We start from the raw sequence: 20330 nt of genomic DNA on the forward strand, positions 1-20330 counted from the left end.
CTTATGAGCCTCATCAGTCTATTCTTGTTCTGATAAATTAAGGCTATTCCATGTGAGAAAATGCCAAGAAACTGAAGGTCTGGTACCATGCTGTATATTAATCCCTTCACAGAACAGAGCAAACTGGCTCTAACCAGAATAGAAAGAGTGGGAGGCCCCGGTGCACAACTGAGCAAGAGGACAAGTACATTAGTGTCTAGTTTGAGAAACTGACACAAGTTCTCAACTGGCAGCTTCATTAAATAGCACCCGCAAAACACCAGTCTCAACATCAACAGTGGAGGCAACTCTGGGATCCTGGCCTTATAGGCAGAGTTGCAAAGCCATCTCTCAGACTGGCCAATAAAAAGAAAAGATTAAGAAGGGCAAAAAAACAGACACTGGACAGAGGAACTCCATATTCATAGCACGCAATGATTACATCAAGCTTGTGACTACAAACTTGTTAGAAAATAAATGGTTTTCTAATGATCCAATTAGCCTTTCAAAATTATAAACTTGGATTAGCTAACACAACGTGCCATTGGAACACCGGAGTGATGGTTGCTGATAATAGGCCTCTGTACGCCTATGTAGATATTCCATTAAAACTCTGCCGTTTCCAGCTACAATAGTCATTTACAACATTAACAATGTCTACACTTTATTTCTGATCAATTTTATATTATTTTAATGGACAAAAAACAATTTCTTTCAAAAACAAGAGACATTTCTAAGTGTCCAGAAACGTTTGAATGGTAGTGTATGCAGTGGGGAGAACAAGTATTTGATACACTGACGATTTTGCAGGTTTTCCTATTTACAAAGCATGTAGAGGTCTGTAATTTTTATCATAGGTACACTTCAACTGTGAGAGACAGAATCTAAAACAAAAATCCCGAAAATCACATTGTATGATTGAGTAATTAATTTGCATTTTATTGCATGACATAAGTATTTGACTACCTACCAACCAGTAAGAATTTCGGCTCTCACAGACCTGTTCGTTTTTCTTTAAGAAGTCCTCCTGTTCTCCACTCAGTACCTGTATTAACTGCACCTGTTTGAACTCGTTACCTGTATAAAAGACACCTGTCCAGTCACTCAATCAAACAGACTCCAACCTCTCCACAATGGCCAAGACCAGAGAGCTGTGTAAGGACATCAGGGATAAAATTGTAGACCTGCACAAGGTTGGGATGGGCTACAGGACGATAGGCAAGCAGCTTGGTGAGAAGGCAACAACTGTTGGCGCAATTATTAGAAAATGGAAGAAATTCAGGATGACGGTCAATCATCCTCGGTCTGGGCGTCCATGCAAGATCACACCTCGTGGGAAATCAATGATCATAAGGAAGGTGAGGGACCAGCCCAGAACTACACGGCAGGACCTGGTCAATGACCAGAAAACCATTAGTAACATACTACGCCGTCATGGATTAAAATCCTGCAGCGCACTCAAGGTCCCCCTGCTCAAGCCAGCGCATGTCCAGGCCCGTCTGAAGTTTGCCAATGACCATCTGGATGATCCAGAGGAGGAATAGGAGATGGTCATGTGGTCTGTTGAGACAAAAATAGAGCTTTTTGGTCTAAACTCCACTCGCTGTGTTTGGAGGAAGAAGAAGGATGAGTACAACCCCAAGAACACCATCCCAAGTGTGAAGCATGGAGGTGGAAACATCATTCTTTGGGGATGCTTTTCTGAAAAGGGGACAGGATGTCTGCACCGTATTGAGGGGAGGATGGACAATCTCCTTCCCTCAGTAAGAGCATTGAAGATGGGTCGTGGCTGGGTCTTCCAGCATGACAACGACCCGAAACACACAGCCAGGGAAACTATGGAGTGGCTCCGTAAGAGGCATCTCAAGGTCGTGGAGTGGCCTAGCCAGTCTCCAGACCTGAACCCAATAGAAAATCTTTGGAGGGAGCTGAAAGTCCATATTGCCCAGCAACAGCCCGGAGAAGGTCTGTATGGAGGAGTGGGCCAAAATCCCTGCTGCAGTGTGTGCAAACCTGGTCAAGAACTACAAGAAACGTATTATCTCTGAAATTGCAAACAAAGGTTTCTGTACCAAATATTAAGTTCTGAATTTCTGATGTATAAAATACTTATGTCATGCAATAAAATGCAAATTAATTACTTAAAAATCATACAATGATTTTCTGTATTTTTGTTTTAGATTCCGTCACTCACAGTTGAAGTGTACCTATGATAAAAATGACAGACCTCTATATGCTTTAAGTAGGATGCCATCTATTTTGTGAAGTGCACCAGTCCCTCCTGCAGCAAAGCACCCCCACAGGGTTCTTTTAGCTTGCAAGCCTCACCCTTCTAAAGCCATGACATCATTTTCTGGAATTTTCCAAGCTGTTTAAAGGCACAGACCACTTAGTATATGTAAACTTCTGACCCACTGGAATTGTGATACAGTGAATTATAAGTGAAATAATCTGTCTGTAAACAATTGTTGGAAAAATGTCCTAACCGACTTGCCAAAACTATAGTTTGTTAACAAGAAATTTGTGGAGTGGATGAAAAATGAGTTTTGATGACTCCAACCTAAGTGTTTGTACAATTTCGACTTCAACTGTACATGCATACATACAAATAAAAGTATGTGGACACCCCTTCAAATGAGTTGGACACTGCGTTGTTGGAAAAGGAACCGTAAGTAAGTATTTCACTGTAAGTCTACACCTGGTTTGTGTATGTCTTTCCCAAAGCCGATGTACCAGGCTTTCCCTGCCAGTATTATTCAGGGGTGAGTGTTTGTGCGTGCCAAGGGTGTGTGTGACCTGATGCCATTGTGCCAGGCGCCGTTTGCGTTTCCCAGTCCGGATGTGTCCCATCATCTCATTAAAATCTGTGGCCTACCAACCTCCTTCCTTAACATTCCCCCGGATCCCTTGTACTCCTCCTCCCCACACTTATTTGCTCCATCCTCCCCTCCTGCACCCCAGAGCTATTGTTTAGTCTGGGGCGCTGCTTCATAGGGGGACGAGGGGAAAGGGGGCCCGGAGGTTCACTCATTCGAGAGTAATAGAGAGCGAGATAGTTACAGGGAGGGAGTGGAAAAGCAAAAGACAGGAGCTGCAACAGCATACAGGGCTACAGATACAGAGAATGACTGGGATGAGAAGGACTGGAGAATAGAATAGGAGGGAGGAGAATAGGAGGGAGGAGAATAGGAGAGAGAAGAATTGGAGAGAGGAGAATTGGAGAGAGGAGAATTGGAGAGAGGAGAATTGGAGAGAGGAGAATAGGAAAGAGGAGAATAGGAGAGAGGAGAATAGGAGAGAGGAGAATATGAGAGAGAATAGGAGAGAGGAGATGAGAATAGGAGAGAGGAGAATAGGAAAGATGAGCTGAGAGTAACAGTATACAGTAGTACACCTCTACAGGGAGAGAGGGATTAGGAAGATGAGCTGAGAGTAACAGTATACAGTAGTACACCTCTACAGGGAGAGGGAGAGAGTGATTAGGAAGATGAGCTGAGAGTAACAGTATACAGTAGTACACCTCTACAAGGAGAGAGGGATTAGGAAGATGAGCTGAGAGTAACAGTATACAGTAGTACACCTCTACAGGGAGAGGGAGAGAGTGATTAGGAAGATGAGCTGAGAGTAACAGTATACAGTAGTACACCTCTACAGGGAGAGAGGGATTAGGAAGATGAGCTGAGATTAACAGTATACAGTAGTCCACCCCTACAGGGAGATAGTGATTAGGAAGATGAGCTGAGAGTAACAGTATACAGTAGTCCACCCCTACAGGGAGAGAGTGATTAGGGAGATGAGCTGAGAGTAACAGTATACAGTAGTATAACCCTACAGGGAGAGAGTGATTAGGGAGATGAGCTGAGAGTAACAGTATACAGTAGTACACCCCTACAGGGAGAGAGGGAGAGTGATTAGGGAGATGAGCTGAGAGTAACAGTATACAGTAGTCCACCTCTACAGGGAGAGAGGGATTAGGAAAATGAGCTGAGAGTAACAGTATACAGTAGTACACCTCTACAGGGAGAGAGAGTGATTAGGGAGATGAGCTGAGAGTAACAGTATACAGTAGTACACCTCTACAGGGAGAGAGTGATTAGGAAGATGAGCTGAGATTAACAGTATACAGTAGTACACCTCTACAGGGAGAGGGAGAGAGTGATTAGGAAGATGTGAACATACATCTTAATAGGAGAGTGAGAGAAACATTTTTTGCAGCAGAGAGGGGGGTGTTTGTGTGAGGGGGGCTAACCGTGTGTTGTCCCTGCAGGTGTGTTAACTCTAGAGGAGTTCAGGCATGTGTGTGACGGCATGTCCCAGCATCCCTTGCAGCAGCGAGGCGGAACAAGGCGGGGCCAACCGAAAAGGAAGAGCCGACACACCTGGCTGTATCAGGGACCAGGATCACACCACATACTACACGCACTGAGGAACAGGTAACCCTCACTCAGTTGTCATACTAACTCAGTTGTCATACTAACTCAGTTGTAACTCTCACTCAGTTGTCATACTAACTCAGTTGTCATACTAACTCAGTTGTCATACTAACTCAGTTGTCATACTAACTCAGTTGTCATACTAACTCAGTTGTAACTCTCACTCAGTTGTCATACTAACTCAGTTGTAACTCTCACTCAGTTGTCCTACTAACTCAGTTGTAACTCTCACTCAGTTGTCATACTAACTCAGTTATAACTCTCACTCAGTTGTCATACTAACTCAGTTGTCATACTAACTCAGTTGTCATACTAACTCAGTTGTAACTCTCACTCAGTTGTCATACTAACTCAGTTGTCATACTAACTCAGTTGTCATACTAACTCAGTTGTAACTCTCACTCAGTTGTCATACTAACTCAGTTGTAACTCTCACTCAGTTGTAACTCTCACTCAGTTGTCATACTAACTCAGTTGTAACTCTCACTCAGTTGTCATACTAACTCAGTTGTAACTCTCACTCAGTTGTCATACTAACTCAGTTGTAACTCTCACTCAGTTGTCATACTAACTCAGTTGTAACTCTCACTCAGTTGTAACTCTCACTCAGTTGTCCTACTAACTCAGTTGTCATACTAACACAGTTGTCATACTAACTCAGTTGTCATACTAACTCAGTTGTCATACTAACTCAGTTGTAACTCTCACTCAGTTGTCATACTAACTCAGTTGTAACTCTCACTCAGTTGTCATACTAACTCAGTTGTCATACTAACTCAGTTGTAACTCTCACTCAGTTGTCATACTAACTCAGTTGTAACTCTCACTCAGTTGTCATACTAACTCAGTTATAACTCTCACTCAGTTGTCATACTAACTCAGTTGTCATACTAACTCAGTTGTAACTCTCACTCAGTTGTCATACTAACTCAGTTGTCATACTAACTCAGTTGTAACTCTCACTCAGTTGTCATACTAACTCAGTTGTAACTCTCACTCAGTTGTGCTACTAACTCAGTTGTAACTCTCACTCAGTTGTCATACTAACTCAGTTATAACTCTCACTCAGTTGTCATACTAACTCAGTTGTCATACTAACTCAGTTGTCATACTAACTCAGTTGTCATACTAACTCAGTTGTAACTCTCACTCAGTTGTCATACTAACTCAGTTGTAACTCTCACTCAGTTGTCATACTAACTCAGTTGTAACTCTCACTCAGTTGTCATACTAACTCAGGTGTAACTCTCACTCAGTTGTAACTCTCACTCAGTTGTAACTCTCACTCAGTTGTCTTACTAACTCAGTTGTCATACTAACACAGTTGTCATACTAACTCAGTTGTCATACTAACTCAGTTGTCATACTAACTCAGTTGTCATACTAACTCAGTTATAACTCTCACTCAGTTGTCATACTAACTCAGTTGTCATACTAACTCAGTTGTCATACTAACTCAGTTGTAACTCTCACTCAGTTGTCATACTAACTCAGTTGTAACTCTCACTCAGTTGTCATAGTAACTCAGTTGTCATACTAACTCAGTTGTCATACTAACTCAGTTGTAACTCTCACTCAGTTGTCATACTAACTCAGTTGTCATACTAACTCAGTTGTCATACTAACTCAGTTGTAACTCTCACTCAGTTGTCATACTAACTCAGTTGTAACTCTCACTCAGTTGTCATACTAACTCAGTTGTAACTCTCACTCAGTTGTCATACTAACTCAGTTATAACTCTCACTCAGTTGTAACTCTCACTCAGTTGTCTTACTAACTCAGTTGTCATACTAACACAGTTGTCATACTAACTCAGTTGTCATACTAACTCAGTTATAACTCTCACTCAGTTGTCATACTAACTCAGTTGTCATACTAACTCAGTTGTAACTCTCACTCAGTTGTCATACTAACTCAGTTGTAACTCTCACTCAGTTGTCATACTAACTCAGTTGTCATACTAACTCAGTTGTCATACTAACTCAGTTGTAACTCTCACTCAGTTGTCATACTAACTCAGTTGTCATACTAACTCAGTTGTCATACTAACTCAGTTGTCATACTAACTCAGTTGTAACTCTCACTCAGTTGTCATACTAACTCAGTTGTAACTCTCACTCAGTTGTCATACTAACTCAGTTGTAACTCTCACTCAGTTGTCATACTAACTCAGTTATAACTCTCACTCAGTTGTCATACTAACTCAGTTGTAACTCTCACTCAGTTGTCATACTAACTCAGTTGTAACTCTCACTCAGTTGTCATACTAACTCAGTTGTCATACTAACTCAGTTGTCATACTCACTCAGTTGTCATACTAACTCAGTTGTCATACTAACTCAGTTGTCATACTAACTCAGTTGTCATACTAACTCAGTTGTAACTCTCACTCAGTTGTCATACTAACTCAGTTGTAACTCTCACTCAGTTGTCATACTAACTCAGTTGTAACTCTCACTCAGTTGTCATACTAACTCAGTTGTCATACTAACTCAGTTGTAACTCTCACTCAGTTGTCATACTAACTCAGTTGTCATACTAACTCAGTTGTAACTCTCACTCAGTTGTCATACTAACTCAGTTGTCATACTAACTCAGTTGTAACTCTCACTCAGTTGTCATAATAACTCAGTTGTAACTCTCACTCAGTTGTCATACTAACTCAGTTGTCATACTAACTCAGTTGTCATACTAACTCAGTTGTCATACTAACTCAGTTGTCATACTAACTCAGTTGTCATACTAACTCAGTTATAACTCTCACTCAGTTGTCATACTAACTCAGTTGTCATACTAACTCAGTTGTCATACTAACTCAGTTGTCATACTAACTCAGTTGTAACTCTCACTCAGTTGTCATACTAACTCAGTTGTAACTCTCACTCAGTTGTCATACTAACTCAGTTGTCATACTAACTCAGTTGTAACTCTCACTCAGTTGTCATACTAACTCAGTTGTCATACTAACTCAGTTGTCATACTAACTCAGTTGTAACTCTCACTCAGTTGTCATACTAACTCAGTTGTAACTAACTCAGTTGTCATACTAACTCAGTTGTCATACTAACTCAGTTGTCATACTAACTCAGTTGTAATACTAACTCAGTTGTCATACTAACTCAGTTGTCATACTAACTCAGTTGTCATAATAACTCAGTTGTCATACTAACTCAGTTGTCATACTAACTCAGTTGTAACTCTCACTCAGTTGTCATACTAACTCAGTTGTCATACTAACTCAGTTGTCATACTAACTCAGTTGTAACTCTCACTCAGTTGTCATACTAACTCAGTTGTAACTCTCACTCAGTTGTCATACTAACTCAGTTGTCATACTAACTCAGTTGTAACTCTCACTCAGTTGTCATACTAACTCAGTTGTCATACTAACTCAGTTGTCATAATAACTCAGTTGTCATACTAACTCAGTTGTCATACTAACTCAGTTGTAACTCTCACTCAGTTGTCATACTAACTCAGTTGTCATACTAACTCAGTTGTAACTCTCACTCAGTTGTCATACTAACTCAGTTGTCATACTAACTCAGTTGTCATACTAACTCAGTTGTCATACTAACTCAGTTGTCATACTAACTCAGTTGTCATACTAACTCAGTTGTAACTCCCACTCAGTTGTCATACTAACTCAGTTGTCATACTAACTCAGTTGTCATTCTAACTCAGTTGTCATACTAACTCAGTTGTCATACTAACTCAGTTGTAACTCTCACTCAGTTGTCATACTAACTCAGTTGTCATACTAACTCAGTTGTCATACTAACTCAGTTGTAACTCAGTTGTCTCACTCAGTTGTCATACTAACTCAGTTGTCATACTAACTCAGTTGTCATACTAACTCAGTTGTCATACTAACTCAGTTGTCATACTAACTCAGTTGTCATACTAACTCAGTTGTAATACTCAGTTGTCATACTAACTCAGTTGTCATACTAACTCAGTTGTCATACTAACTCAGTTGTCATACTAACTCAGTTGTCATACTAACTCAGTTGTCATACTAACTCAGTTGTCATACTAACTCAGTTGTAACTCTCACTCAGTTGTCATACTAACTCAGTTGTCATACTAACTCAGTTGTCATACTAACTCAGTTGTAACTCTCACTCAGTTGTCATACTAACTCAGTTGTCATACTAACTCAGTTGTAACTCTCACTCAGTTGTCATACTAACTCAGTTGTCATACTAACTCAGTTGTCATACTAACTCAGTTGTCATACTAACTCAGTTGTAACTCTCACTCAGTTGTCATACTAACTCAGTTGTCATACTAACTCAGTTGTCATACTAACTCAGTTGTCATACTAACTCAGTTGTCATACTAACTCAGTTGTCATACTAACTCAGTTGTCATACTAACTCAGTTGTAACTCTCACTCCATTGTCATACTAACTCAGTTTTCATAGTAACTCAGTTGTAACTCTCACTCAGTTGTCATACTAATTCAGTTTTCATAGTAACTCAGTTGTAACACGCACTCTGTTGTCATAGTAACTCCGTTGTCATAGTAACTCAGTTGTCACACTGTTTTTATGGCTTTATTCCGGCCTCTCCTTCTTTAGGGTGACCCATCTAGCGCGTCTGCCCTCCCCATTGGTTGAGCTGAGCGAGCCACTGCAGGTGATTCGCTACGAGCAGGGAGGCTTCAGCCACGCCCACCACGACAGTAGCCCCTCCCATCCAGAGACCACCTGCTCACACACACGTCTGGCCGGAAACACTTCAGCACACACTGAGATCTCCTGCAGGTCTGTCTCCTTCTATATGTGTGTGTCTGTGTATCCATATGCTTCCTCTAATTTTCATAGGTTGTCATCTTTTTATGGTGTCCATCTGTTTGCACAAATGTGCACTTTAATCCTCCCATATTCCAGTCAGAATAGTCCCCTTAATATACGGATGTTCCCTCCTTCTCCCCAGGTACATCACTGTGTTCCTCTACCTGAACTCTGTGGAGGGAGGTGGAGAGACCACTTTCCCTGTGGCAGACAATCGCACCTATGAGGAGGAGGTGGGTACCATACTATAATAATAATAATAATAATAGCATTGTCCGTACTAAAAGTTTTTGCTTTCATGTTGAATGATGAGAAGGCTACTGATTTCCTGAATTGTGCTGCTATTGCAAACATAATGCTGAACAATGACAAGGAATCTGAGTGAGAAGCACTTGTCATGCTTCATATCGGGAGCATAGAGGAGCTGCATGTTTGTTGTGTTTGCACGTGTGTGTCCCCTCCAGGCATTAGTGCAGGGTGGTGTGGATCTGACAGACACACAGCAGAGCTGTAACAGAGGAAACCTCAGGGTGAAACCAACAGCTGGGACTGCTCTCCTCTGGTACAACCATCTCTCTGATGGCAAAGGTACGTTCCAGCACACACACTGCTCCATCCTCTGTGACTTGTTTTCTCCGGTAACACTGTACGCCACTAGTCAAACTCCCGATCCCCCCCCTGTCCCGCAGGTTGGATGGGTGAGGTGGATGAATACTCCCTCCATGGGGACTGCCCTGTGACCCGAGGGGTGAAGTGGGTAGCCAACAGCTGGGTAAACGTGGACCCGGACCACCAGCGCCAAGCCCGCTACCAGAGACTGGTGACCCACAGACAGGAGGGCGAGCCGGGCAGAGAGGAGCGGGAACCCCCCCCCCCTCACAGCAACCACCACCAGGACCTGTAGTACTGTAGAACACACTGTGGGGAGATGCACACGTTCCTGTAAACACACGGGCAAATCACAATTTCCGCTTAGTCATGTTGGGAAAATTTGACTTAAATGGCAGTTAGGATTTGCCCCTCAGAATATCTGAAAAGACAAAGTACCTGTGTAATTAATTGAATTCAAGACCCAGTTCTAATTACACATGCAGACATTTTAGTTGCATTGGTCTGTTTTTCAGTCAGTTATGGTTCTGAGGTATCCATTCTAGTTTTAAATGTAGTATTCACAGCAAATTGAGCCAAATTAGAATATAATCAGATGACCCATCTATCTATGTCTTCCTGACAGGCAGATTTGATGTGGGATTGTATCTGTATAGTTCTGTCTGTTTCTTTCATGAGTGATGTGATGTTCTGAAACTATTTGTCAACAGAGTTGGGATGATGGGGGTGCTAGTGGGCTCGAGGAAGCCCAATAACCAGCCAGGCCCCTGGACCTCAAGCATTATGTCTTTAGGGAACCAAGAGTCCGTGTGTAACCAGTGTGTCTGTGCTGCTAACAGCCTCACTTCCTCCACTGACCCTTTCCTCTTCCTGGGCGTGAACCAGTGGTCCACTGATTCCAAACACGCCTGCTTGACGTACAAACCAGTTGCGCCACAGAAAAGGATTGAATTTAATGGCCCCATTTCAAGCTGTGGATGATTTTATCCAGTACAATTTGAATCCTGTTTCTATGTTACAGTTCTTGTCTGGTGGTTGTGTTAGGATGATGAAGAACCACTCTCATTCTCAAACGAGCTGTCCTTTCATACAACTCCTTGTTAAAGATGGAACCCGCATTAGGGGAAAGAGCACCACTGTCTGTCCCCAGCACCTTTTGTTATTGTTTGAGTTTGGACAAAACGGAGGTGAGGTGCGTTGAGCAGTGTGGTTAAAGACACTAAAACCTGCAGCACATACCCTGCTGTTATATCAATGATGTTTGAGTGGGAGAAAAACGGTGAGATTTACAGTAACTTCTTTGTTGTTGTAATAATAGTTATTTTTCAAAGTCTTCTTGATTCAGGATTCAGATAAATGTGTTTATTTATTTGTTGTATTTGATTATTTATTATCTATGTTATTATTATTTATTAACTTAATAAGGTGATTGATGAATGTATCATTATTACTTGACTGGTTGATGTTGCATTGAGTCTATTACAGTTGTTGTTCACTGTATACATACAAAAAGTCATGGAAAACAATACAATTTGTATGTTTTTTTCTGTAGCTACAGTGAATGTGAATTTTTATCTAAGCCTGGCACCGAGGAGCATTACATGGGGTTCTCTCATTTGGGAAAAAGTCATTCCTACGTCCTCTTTCCTCTGTGACCGATAAGAGGTTGAGTGTTTGGAGAGTGTGTCAATTCGTTAAAAGGCAAATGGAAGACGGTCCTTCTCGATAGCCTCCTTTTGGCAAGGAAGCACCACTGAGGTATAATAAGAACTGGAGACGACTTCCAAGATGTCTGACTGTTGTTTTCAAGGTCATCTACTCATGTTCGCATACTCCGATTCATAGGCCTTTTATCAATTCGATTTGCTCACCTCCTGCATCCTCTCTTCTTCGTCCTCTTTCGCCTCCTTTTGAAAAAGGTCAAAGTTAATTGAGGAGAGTAACCGTTGATGGAAATTGCTTGAAATGAGACGGTCCTTTTAGCTAACCTTTTCCTAACCTTAACCTAATTATCATAACCTGTTGCATAAATTCTCCTAACCTGCTACGAAATGTCAAATCTGACCTTAATTTGACAAAAGCTTGATCCTTTTTAGCTGTGACCCTGGAACCCTGGCCCCTTGGGAAGCACAAGCAATGATGTTTTATAACTAACCCAAGATAGACCACAGCCTGTCATTTCCAATGGGAGCAAATGAATCATAGTGTGCAGAACTAGTCGTGCTCGTTCTAGCATGTGTTTCCATATTTCCGTTAGGGAACGCCAACTCTGAAGTCGAGTGGGCAATAACTCAATTCGCCCCTTCACTCCTAAACAACACACTTTTTAGAAACTTTGACAACGGGTAAAGTCTACAAAAAATGTGTCCAATCTGTTCGTAACATATTCTGGTTTTGGGAACAGAAAACTGTATTGAGATCAAATGTTTCATCAATGAGAATTCCATCTCACTCGATCTTCTCCCACTGCCGGCCACTGGGCTTCGTATCATCACCATATTTGGTGATGAGTGGAAATACCACCTTCTTGTTCTTCTATGAGATTTAACTGCGGTTGGCATCCAATTTGTTGCATTACCGCCACCTACTGGACTGGAGTAGAACTCCCTTATACTTTACTTGAAAAATAAAAATGTACTAAATAAATACCCTAACATCTAACACTATACTCACTCATTTCAAAATTATATCAAATAAAATGAACAACCCTTTACTCCACAAATGAAATGTATTTATTCCTACCTCATGCCATCACCCTGAAAGGATGAGACATCACCACGTAACACACCCTGTAACTGCTGCTGTCAAGTCTCGCACACCCAAATACCTCTCTGCAGCTGCCAACACGTTCTCAACTTTCAGAGACTTCCGATCCATCGCTGTAGTACAATTAATAACCATTGCAATAAATGCTAACTTATTTCACTTTTTGGCCTCTCCCTCTGTACTGGTATGTCTCTACTACTCTCACCACTCCCCCCCTTAACCCATCTTCCTCTACTTTCTCCACTGGCTCAGCATATGACAACTTCTGCTCTACTCTAACCCTGGAAACCTCAACCTGCACAGGACATGTCTGATCCCCAGCTCCATGGGCACCCCTACAATAAACACATACCACTACCTTCCCCAATACTACACATTCCTTTGTCTCATGCCCTTCTGCACATTTCTCACACCTTGGACCCTCCCTCCTGCACTGATGTCACATGCCCATAAGCTTGACACCTGTAACATCATAATGTACTCGGCACATATGTTCGTACAGGATAACTTATATATCCTAACTTCACTTTGTCAGGCAAAGACTCAACTTCAAAACTCAGAAGAACAGACAATGACTCTTCTGTTCCCTCCCTCTCGCGACCCTGTCTGCATCGCATCAAACGACAAGCATCACAAACACCGGGAATCTTTCCCCTCAGCTGGTCAACGTTTATATCTACTGCTACCCCAGTGATCATTCCTTTCATTGGTGCCCTTTTTTTGAGAACGAAACAATTCACCTTTATGGCCCCATCCGTTTTACTTTGAGCGCATTCTTCCTCTGCCCAACAGAAACACAAGCAATGATCACTACACCACATCTAGTTACCCCTCCGATTCCACATGACCCAACTCTTTCCACCCGCCGCGAAACCACACATGGATCAGCCAAAAGGCAAAAGTCCACTTTTTCCATAAACTTCACTACTACTGTCACAGACTCTTCTTCATTCTGATCATCGGTGCATTCCTCGGTCTCGGATAACTTTCCCCTCATCCCCTCATTCACTTCCATTTCTCCTCCTGTCTTCAGCTCCCTCTGCTTACACTTTCTACCATTCTTCATTGACAAACCATCTCCCTTTTTTCCACAATTTTTATCCAACTCAAGCTCACTCTCTTAGGCCTCTTCTCCCTCTCTTTTCCCCTCCATTCATTCTCCGTTTTCCACGTACATGTCTCCTCACGATAATACTGCTGCTCCATCCCTGACACCCATCTTGTACTTGCTTTCTCTAGGGACTCCATTTTTACCCTTCCGGGGTTCTGCTCATGTCCCCAATAACGTGCCTACAACAAAGCCTCCAATCGCTGCTCGGTGTTCTCGAGTGGAAACGCCAACCCGAATGCTTCAGATTTGTACATCCGGTGAACCATCATGTTCATTGTTCGACACAATCTGTGACAGAAGTATATCCTACTGCGGAAGAGTTCTGAAATGTGACACACCCCCTTTGAATTAGCTTTTGTTTTGTCAGAGGAGAAAATCATGCACATGTTTAAAAACAATGTTACTTGTTGTTTTATCTATAAAATGTTTTGCACAAGTAACTTACATTTGTTGGATCACTTTCCACATTATTTTGGGTCCACCACTGTGAACGTAATTTGCCTGATGTCGCGCCAGTGGTGAGGATGGTTTCATTTCAAGAAAGTGCATTTCCATCCATGATCACTCCTCGCTAGCTCTCCTCGATTAACGTGGAGATTTTTCAAAGGGAGGCGAGAGAGGACTCGAGGTGAGCAGATCAAATTTATAAAAGGCCCTTGTCTTTCTAGCATGGCTGATGCGCTACACACGTGACTACACAGCGCGCTGACTTTGAGAGCGTGGATTCTTATACATCCGTGGTGTCAACCAGACACTGCCACCACCGAGCTGCCAACATTCCCTTGTCCGCTAGATGTCGCCCAAGGTCAACAAGTAGATGCGATCAAATCCATTCAAAATGGAATCGCTTGCCTGTGTCAATGCTACTGGTTTTGAGCACTTTGGGACGGCTTTAGTTGGCGTGTTGCACCTCTTATTAGAAAGTATTAAACATAGAGGTAATACAAATAGCCAAAATAACGGTCATATGCCAGGAATAAGACAAAGTGTAGCTAAATGAAGACATAAATGTATTAGGTGTTTGCGTTCTTATGCCATCAAACAAACAGGCGCAAACGAAAACATTTAAACTGTAAATGATGTTGCCCTCAAATACCCGGATAAGTACAGGAAGGCACGAATGAATGGATTGTTAGTACACACAACATGGACTGGCCCGTCCTCTCCAACCCCCTAAACTAAACATATTAAGAACCTCCTCATAAAGGCCTACGTGCCAAACGTGACTGTTGTACGTGAGATTGACAGTATGGCTACTGTAACACAGTGTAGGCTGATCTGGAAAGAGGCTATGTGCGTGTATTGGTTTGTTTGTTGCCGGCCACGGGTATCATGCTGTATAGGACCAACAGACACAATACAGAGACGCAGGTTCCCCAGAGTACAAACGAGGCATGGATACTAATATATTAGTACTAGACATTCCTTTTCTGTAATTAGGTTAATTGCGTCATTTTATTATATGGTACTAATGTGAATGTTTGCGTTGTCCTTGGAGTAATCGTTTAATAAAATACTGGACGCCCCCTTAAACTATAAACCGACATAAAGTAGGCTTTAATTAATCTGATCTGTGCAAAAACAGGACATGGACTAGTTTCTCCTCGTTATGTTTAAGTCATTCGCGTCTTAAACTGTTCCAACTGTAGGCTGGAGCCGCTAGAGTTGCTGTGCGTCACGAGATTGACCTTGCAAAAAAATATGTACTCTTATTCATTCACAAATTGAATGTGATTGTGTTTTGTGGACAATTAGAAATAGAATATGACATGTGCTGTTATCTATCCAGCCCAATTTGCTGCCAGCTTGGCTGTCTGACACTGACATTTCACTATGCGGGGTCAGTGGCGTACTTTTTCGCGCACCCCAAGGTCAGAGCAAGCCAGCTCCCCCTAACCAAAAATAATAATCATATTTTTTTTTTACAAAAACCTTCATTTTTTTTTGTTTGTAAAAACTAACTTCCTGCAATTTACACATTTTGCCATAGGGCAAAGACAAAAATGTGTAGCTGTATAGCTATTGTCATGCATTTACATACATGCCATGGGGCAGAGAGATTTTTTATTAATAGCTAATTTCCTGCTATTCTACATATTTTACCATGATGCTGAGAGAAAATTTGTTCAATTTGAATGCTAATTTCCTGTAATGTATAGATTTCTTTCCCTGTTTTATTACATGCTACCATGCTATCTGGGGCCTGACATAATATCTGGGGCCTGACATGCCAAATGGGGAGACTGGAGTTGGTTTTCTCACGGGTTAATTATCACAGTGCTAATTATTCCCAATATAAATGGCGCTGTGTAATATTTTTAAGGTTCAAATGTGTGAATTATTTTAAAGAACTTATCTCCCTGGTCAAATCATGTCAGCATGACAAAACGTTATTAATGTGAGGTGCATTTGTGTGTTTCATTGGTGAAAGTAAAACATAAAAATAAAAAAACTTTTTTTCTTTGTAAATGTTTGAATCATGGGAGTAACCATAAACAATTTATGTTTGTTGAAAAGAGGCGGGGTGGGGATGGTTGTCACATAGAATGTGGGGTTAGTTGTCTTTATCAACTCCATTATAATAAAAACCACTGGTGTAGTGGAAGGTAAACACAAGTAAACACATTTACCCACTTTTTGCAGAAAAATGCATTAAAAGTCTACTTTTTTCACATGACTGGCGATCAGAGGTTACCAACCTATTTATTTTTGACCACTACATCACTGATTCAAATCACAATCCCTTTTGTGGTTGTGCTATAAAGAGCTCCCTTCATTGCCTCTGTCACACACATATTGTTCTGTCACATACCCACACAAGATACACAAATCAAATTAGCTGAAAATATCATATGTTATTCTCATGGCATAAAATGCTACATTTTGTTAGTAATATCATTTGATAAAAGAAAGGTTGTTAGCAAACATTGTGACAACCAACCCCATACTGTGTGACATCCAATCTCACGATGGGGCTGGTTGTCACAAGTGGACAGAGTGTCTTAATGGCTTATAACTCAATTTTCGAATAAGATATGAGGATAAAAAGTGTCCTCCTAATTTTGAAAAGAGCCAGTAAGATATACTGGTGCTGAGAAATACACACGAGTAAAAAGTGACAACCCACCCCGGTCTCCCCTACTGTCCCGTCTACCTGTCAATTCGTGTCCCCCATGGGTCACAATAGGATTCGATTAGCGTCCGTTGCTATGTCAACAGTGTGACTAGCTAATGCATCGAATTTTAGAGCTCATTACAACCGAAAGGATGTTCTTTCCATCACGAAAGCATTGCGGGGTTCGAGAGGAGGGGGGGTGGGGTGATACGCCAGTGTATGCGGCTGCTCAAATCATTTAACCATGTAAACAGAATGATTGCCAACCTTCAGTAGGCTATCCGATATTTGATTATTTATTTATTATCCTGTGCGTCGTGCAAATGTATGAATGATAAAAAGCGGCTTGGTGATGGTGCTGGTTTTGCTACGCACTGTAGAACGCGCACTGCACATATTGGCCAATTGCATCTCAGAGCCGTGCGCGGGGAGGAGGGGGGGGGGCAACCGATAGACCGACGGAGCTGGAACCGCTCACATCACATTCTTCATCTCATCAGAGCCCGGTGAAGGACCTACCCAGCATACAACATCACTTAGCTAGCTAGGTTATTGGACCTCTGACTAAACGATACGAATAGAGACCTAAAACCTCTCGATTTACTAGCTAGCTAGCTATCATTTTCATTTACTGTCATCCATGAGATTCTTCAGGCTATCATTCAAGTGCTTCGTCGACTGCTTTTGAATTCCCTCTCCCCAACGTCTGACGCGACGCTTTGTAAATATTGCATTTATTGTTGAAGGGCACCAACTCGTTATGATAAATTAAAAAAATATACATTTTTTTTTTTTGATAACAAGAAGGCGAAAAAAAGGAACCAAGGAAAGAACCGCTGTCTCTCTCCCCCTCTGAGGCGCACTGAGTATCTGATAGCGTCACTAGCTACTAGCTAGCTGCACTTGGCTCTACCCACCTAACGTTACCCGGTTTATTTAAACCTAATCAATCAACATGTCGCCAGAAGTGGAAGAGACCTCCCCAGGTGAGTGATTTAAATATAAATATATATATATATATGTATATAATAATAACAATGGTAATAACATTATTGTTGTTGCATTGTTATATTGTAGCTATGACTTCAGTGAATTCAAAAGCAGCATTATAGTTAGGGTATAACGTTAGCTTCAACAGCAAGTGTTTTGGCTACATAGTAGCTAGCTAGGTATAGGCACTACTGTGCACCTCAGATGCACATCTAACTGGCTATGTATGGACAGTTGACATGTTACTTTTATAGATTGTAAACCTGTCACTTCAGACTGAGTTCAAGAGACCTCACTTGCTTTATAATGACCTTAACGTTACACCAGAGTTACCTAGCTAACATCAACCTGCCTGTCAGATGATTAGGCTATCCAGGTAAGGTTATAGCAAATTAGCGACACATCTCTCACTAATATGTGATGCAGCATGATCGTCAAGTCCTCTTGATTTAATGCACTATACAGTAGTGTGCACCTGTTGAAAACTCCAAAAGGCAGGTCACAATCCTGTTCTCACATGAGATTCTTGTTGCAGCCCAGAAGCTGTACTATGCTCCATTAATTTGTGATTGTGTTCGTTGGGGTCTCAGTGACACCTTACTAATGCCAAGGCTAAAGTTTAGATTCCTGGTTAGACAGGAACCAAGTGTATCCTCCCTGTATGTTAGTGTTCTACAACATTGCCAAGCGATCTGGACCTCTGTTAGCAGTTTTGCTCGCTGGTTCAAGATCCATTCAAACTTCTCCACCTTAATCACACTACGTCGATCACACAGACCTGCATTGTGTAAGGCAGGCTAGCTTTCTGTCAGAGCTGTCAGTCACTGTCTGATGGGTTGAGTATGCTCCAGTGACTAGGCCTACTAAGGATTATAGCAAATCAACCCACCTCTCATGCCAGACTTGCTATGTCTATGAAAGCAGATATCCAAGCATATTCTATTCTATTAGCATCAGGTTCTTTCTCTCTCTCTCTCCTGCCCTCCCTCTCCTGCTCACACACTCCCCCTAACTGCTCTGATCTGGAAAAAACTGCTTTCCTAATGTGCATCCGGATCAGAGCGGCTGACATCGATATCATAGAAGGCGCACATTAATGAACTGTCAGTAGAATCGGTTTGTTTGAGAGGGAGAAAAAGAAAGACAGAGAGAAAGTAAATTAAAGTGTTGTCGTAGTCGGTGGTGAGACGGACACCTCGCTGTTGTAGTCAGTTGTGAGACTTGTCATACCCCAGCACAAAAATCACTTTTTGGGAACTGGGAAGAGGTAGAGAGAGGGTAGGAGAGAGAGGGGGAGCATTAATTGTAAGGTATGTTGACTTGTCAAAAGCTCATTGATTCGAATTGAGAAGGAGGGAAAAATAAACAAGGAGAGAGGATGCAAGAAAGGCATCTGGACCATTAAAGGCAATTGCATTTCCAGTAGCTACCCTACACTCTTAGAAAAAAGGCTTCTGTGTTTGTCCCCATAGGATAACCCTTTGATGAACCCCTTTTGGTTCCTCAAAAGAGTTCTACCTGCAACCAAAAAGGGTTCTACCTGCAACCAAAAAGGGTTCTACCTGCAACCAAAAAGGGTTCTACCTGGAACCAAAAAGAGTTCTACCTGCAACCAAAAAGGGTTCTACCTGCAACCAAAAAGGGTTCTACCTGGAACCAAAAGGTTTCTCCTATGGGGACAGACACAGAACCCTTTTGGAACCCTTTTTTCTAAGAGTGTACATTACAGTAGGAGTACTGCCCTCTTTTACAGCATGTGGTAAATGTAGGCCTGAGCTTAGACTGCTGACTGAAGAACTGCACTGTCTGGAGGTCATAGGCTTAGAGAGGATTTAATAAATATTTCATATTGTTGTGTAATAGGACTGACAATGTTCTTAGTTGTCACTCAGCTCTATTAGAAATATAGAGGCAGTAGACATAGCCTACCATACATATAACTACATGTTTCCACCATGATTATAGTCACTCCATCTTAATGATGTGGGGAGGGGGGGCTTTTTGGCATTCACTGTGAGTCACTGCAGCTTTGCGAGTTTGTGACTCCTATGATTGATTTTGTACATTTTGTTGATTGGTGGACCTTTATGTTTATGTGGCTGTAAAAGCTTGGTTGATTTACAAGGCAAGCAAATAGCTTTTAACCCCTCTCTTTCTCTCTCCCTCGCTCGCTCCCTCTCTCCACTCTTCCTCCATACCACCCCCCCCCCTCTCTCTCCCAGGTGATGTGCGGCTCTCCCAGATGGAAGCAGGGATTCCATCTGAGGAGGAGGGTGGTGTGGCTCGCCCCCTAGTCCCTGTGCCTGGGGTTGGGGTGGGGGCAGGGGGGTGTGAGGGAGGGGGAGGACAGACCCAAACACAGCCTCAGGTCCAGGCTACAGCAGTACCGTATGTGGAGAGAGAGACCTGGACCAGACAGATGGACTTCATCATGTCCTGCGTGGGCTTCGCTGTAGGGCTGGGCAACGTGTGGCGCTTCCCTTACCTCTGCTACAAGAACGGTGGAGGTGAGCTCACACACACACAC

The 20330-nt window shown here is 42.1% G+C and overlaps 2 protein-coding genes across 3 annotated transcripts in view; both read left to right on the forward strand.

The window, feature by feature from the left end:
* The window catches only part of LOC124045585 (transmembrane prolyl 4-hydroxylase-like), a 32661-nt gene extending 20127 nt beyond the window's left edge, over positions 1-12534 (forward strand). For both annotated transcript variants that reach the window (XM_046364972.1, XM_046364973.1), the window contains 5 exons: positions 4247-4412; positions 8997-9182; positions 9355-9445; positions 9677-9800; positions 9902-12534. In XM_046364972.1, coding sequence (XP_046220928.1) covers positions 4247-4412; positions 8997-9182; positions 9355-9445; positions 9677-9800; positions 9902-10116 — 782 coding nt within the window. In that variant the 3' untranslated portion in view covers positions 10117-12534. The remainder of the gene's footprint in view (positions 1-4246; positions 4413-8996; positions 9183-9354; positions 9446-9676; positions 9801-9901) is intronic.
* Positions 12535-17266: 4732 nt separating this feature from the next.
* si:ch211-117c9.5 (sodium- and chloride-dependent creatine transporter 1) overlaps positions 17267-20330 on the forward strand; it is a 40049-nt gene continuing 36985 nt past the window's right edge. Inside the window, exons 1-2 of the mRNA XM_046364976.1 lie at positions 17267-17799; positions 20026-20310. Coding sequence (XP_046220932.1) covers positions 17769-17799; positions 20026-20310 — 316 coding nt within the window. The 5' untranslated portion in view covers positions 17267-17768. The remainder of the gene's footprint in view (positions 17800-20025; positions 20311-20330) is intronic.

The sequence above is a fragment of the Oncorhynchus gorbuscha genome, linkage group LG10 (genome assembly GCF_021184085.1).
Source record: "Oncorhynchus gorbuscha isolate QuinsamMale2020 ecotype Even-year linkage group LG10, OgorEven_v1.0, whole genome shotgun sequence".
NCBI classification, from domain to species: Eukaryota; Metazoa; Chordata; class Actinopteri; order Salmoniformes; family Salmonidae; genus Oncorhynchus; species Oncorhynchus gorbuscha.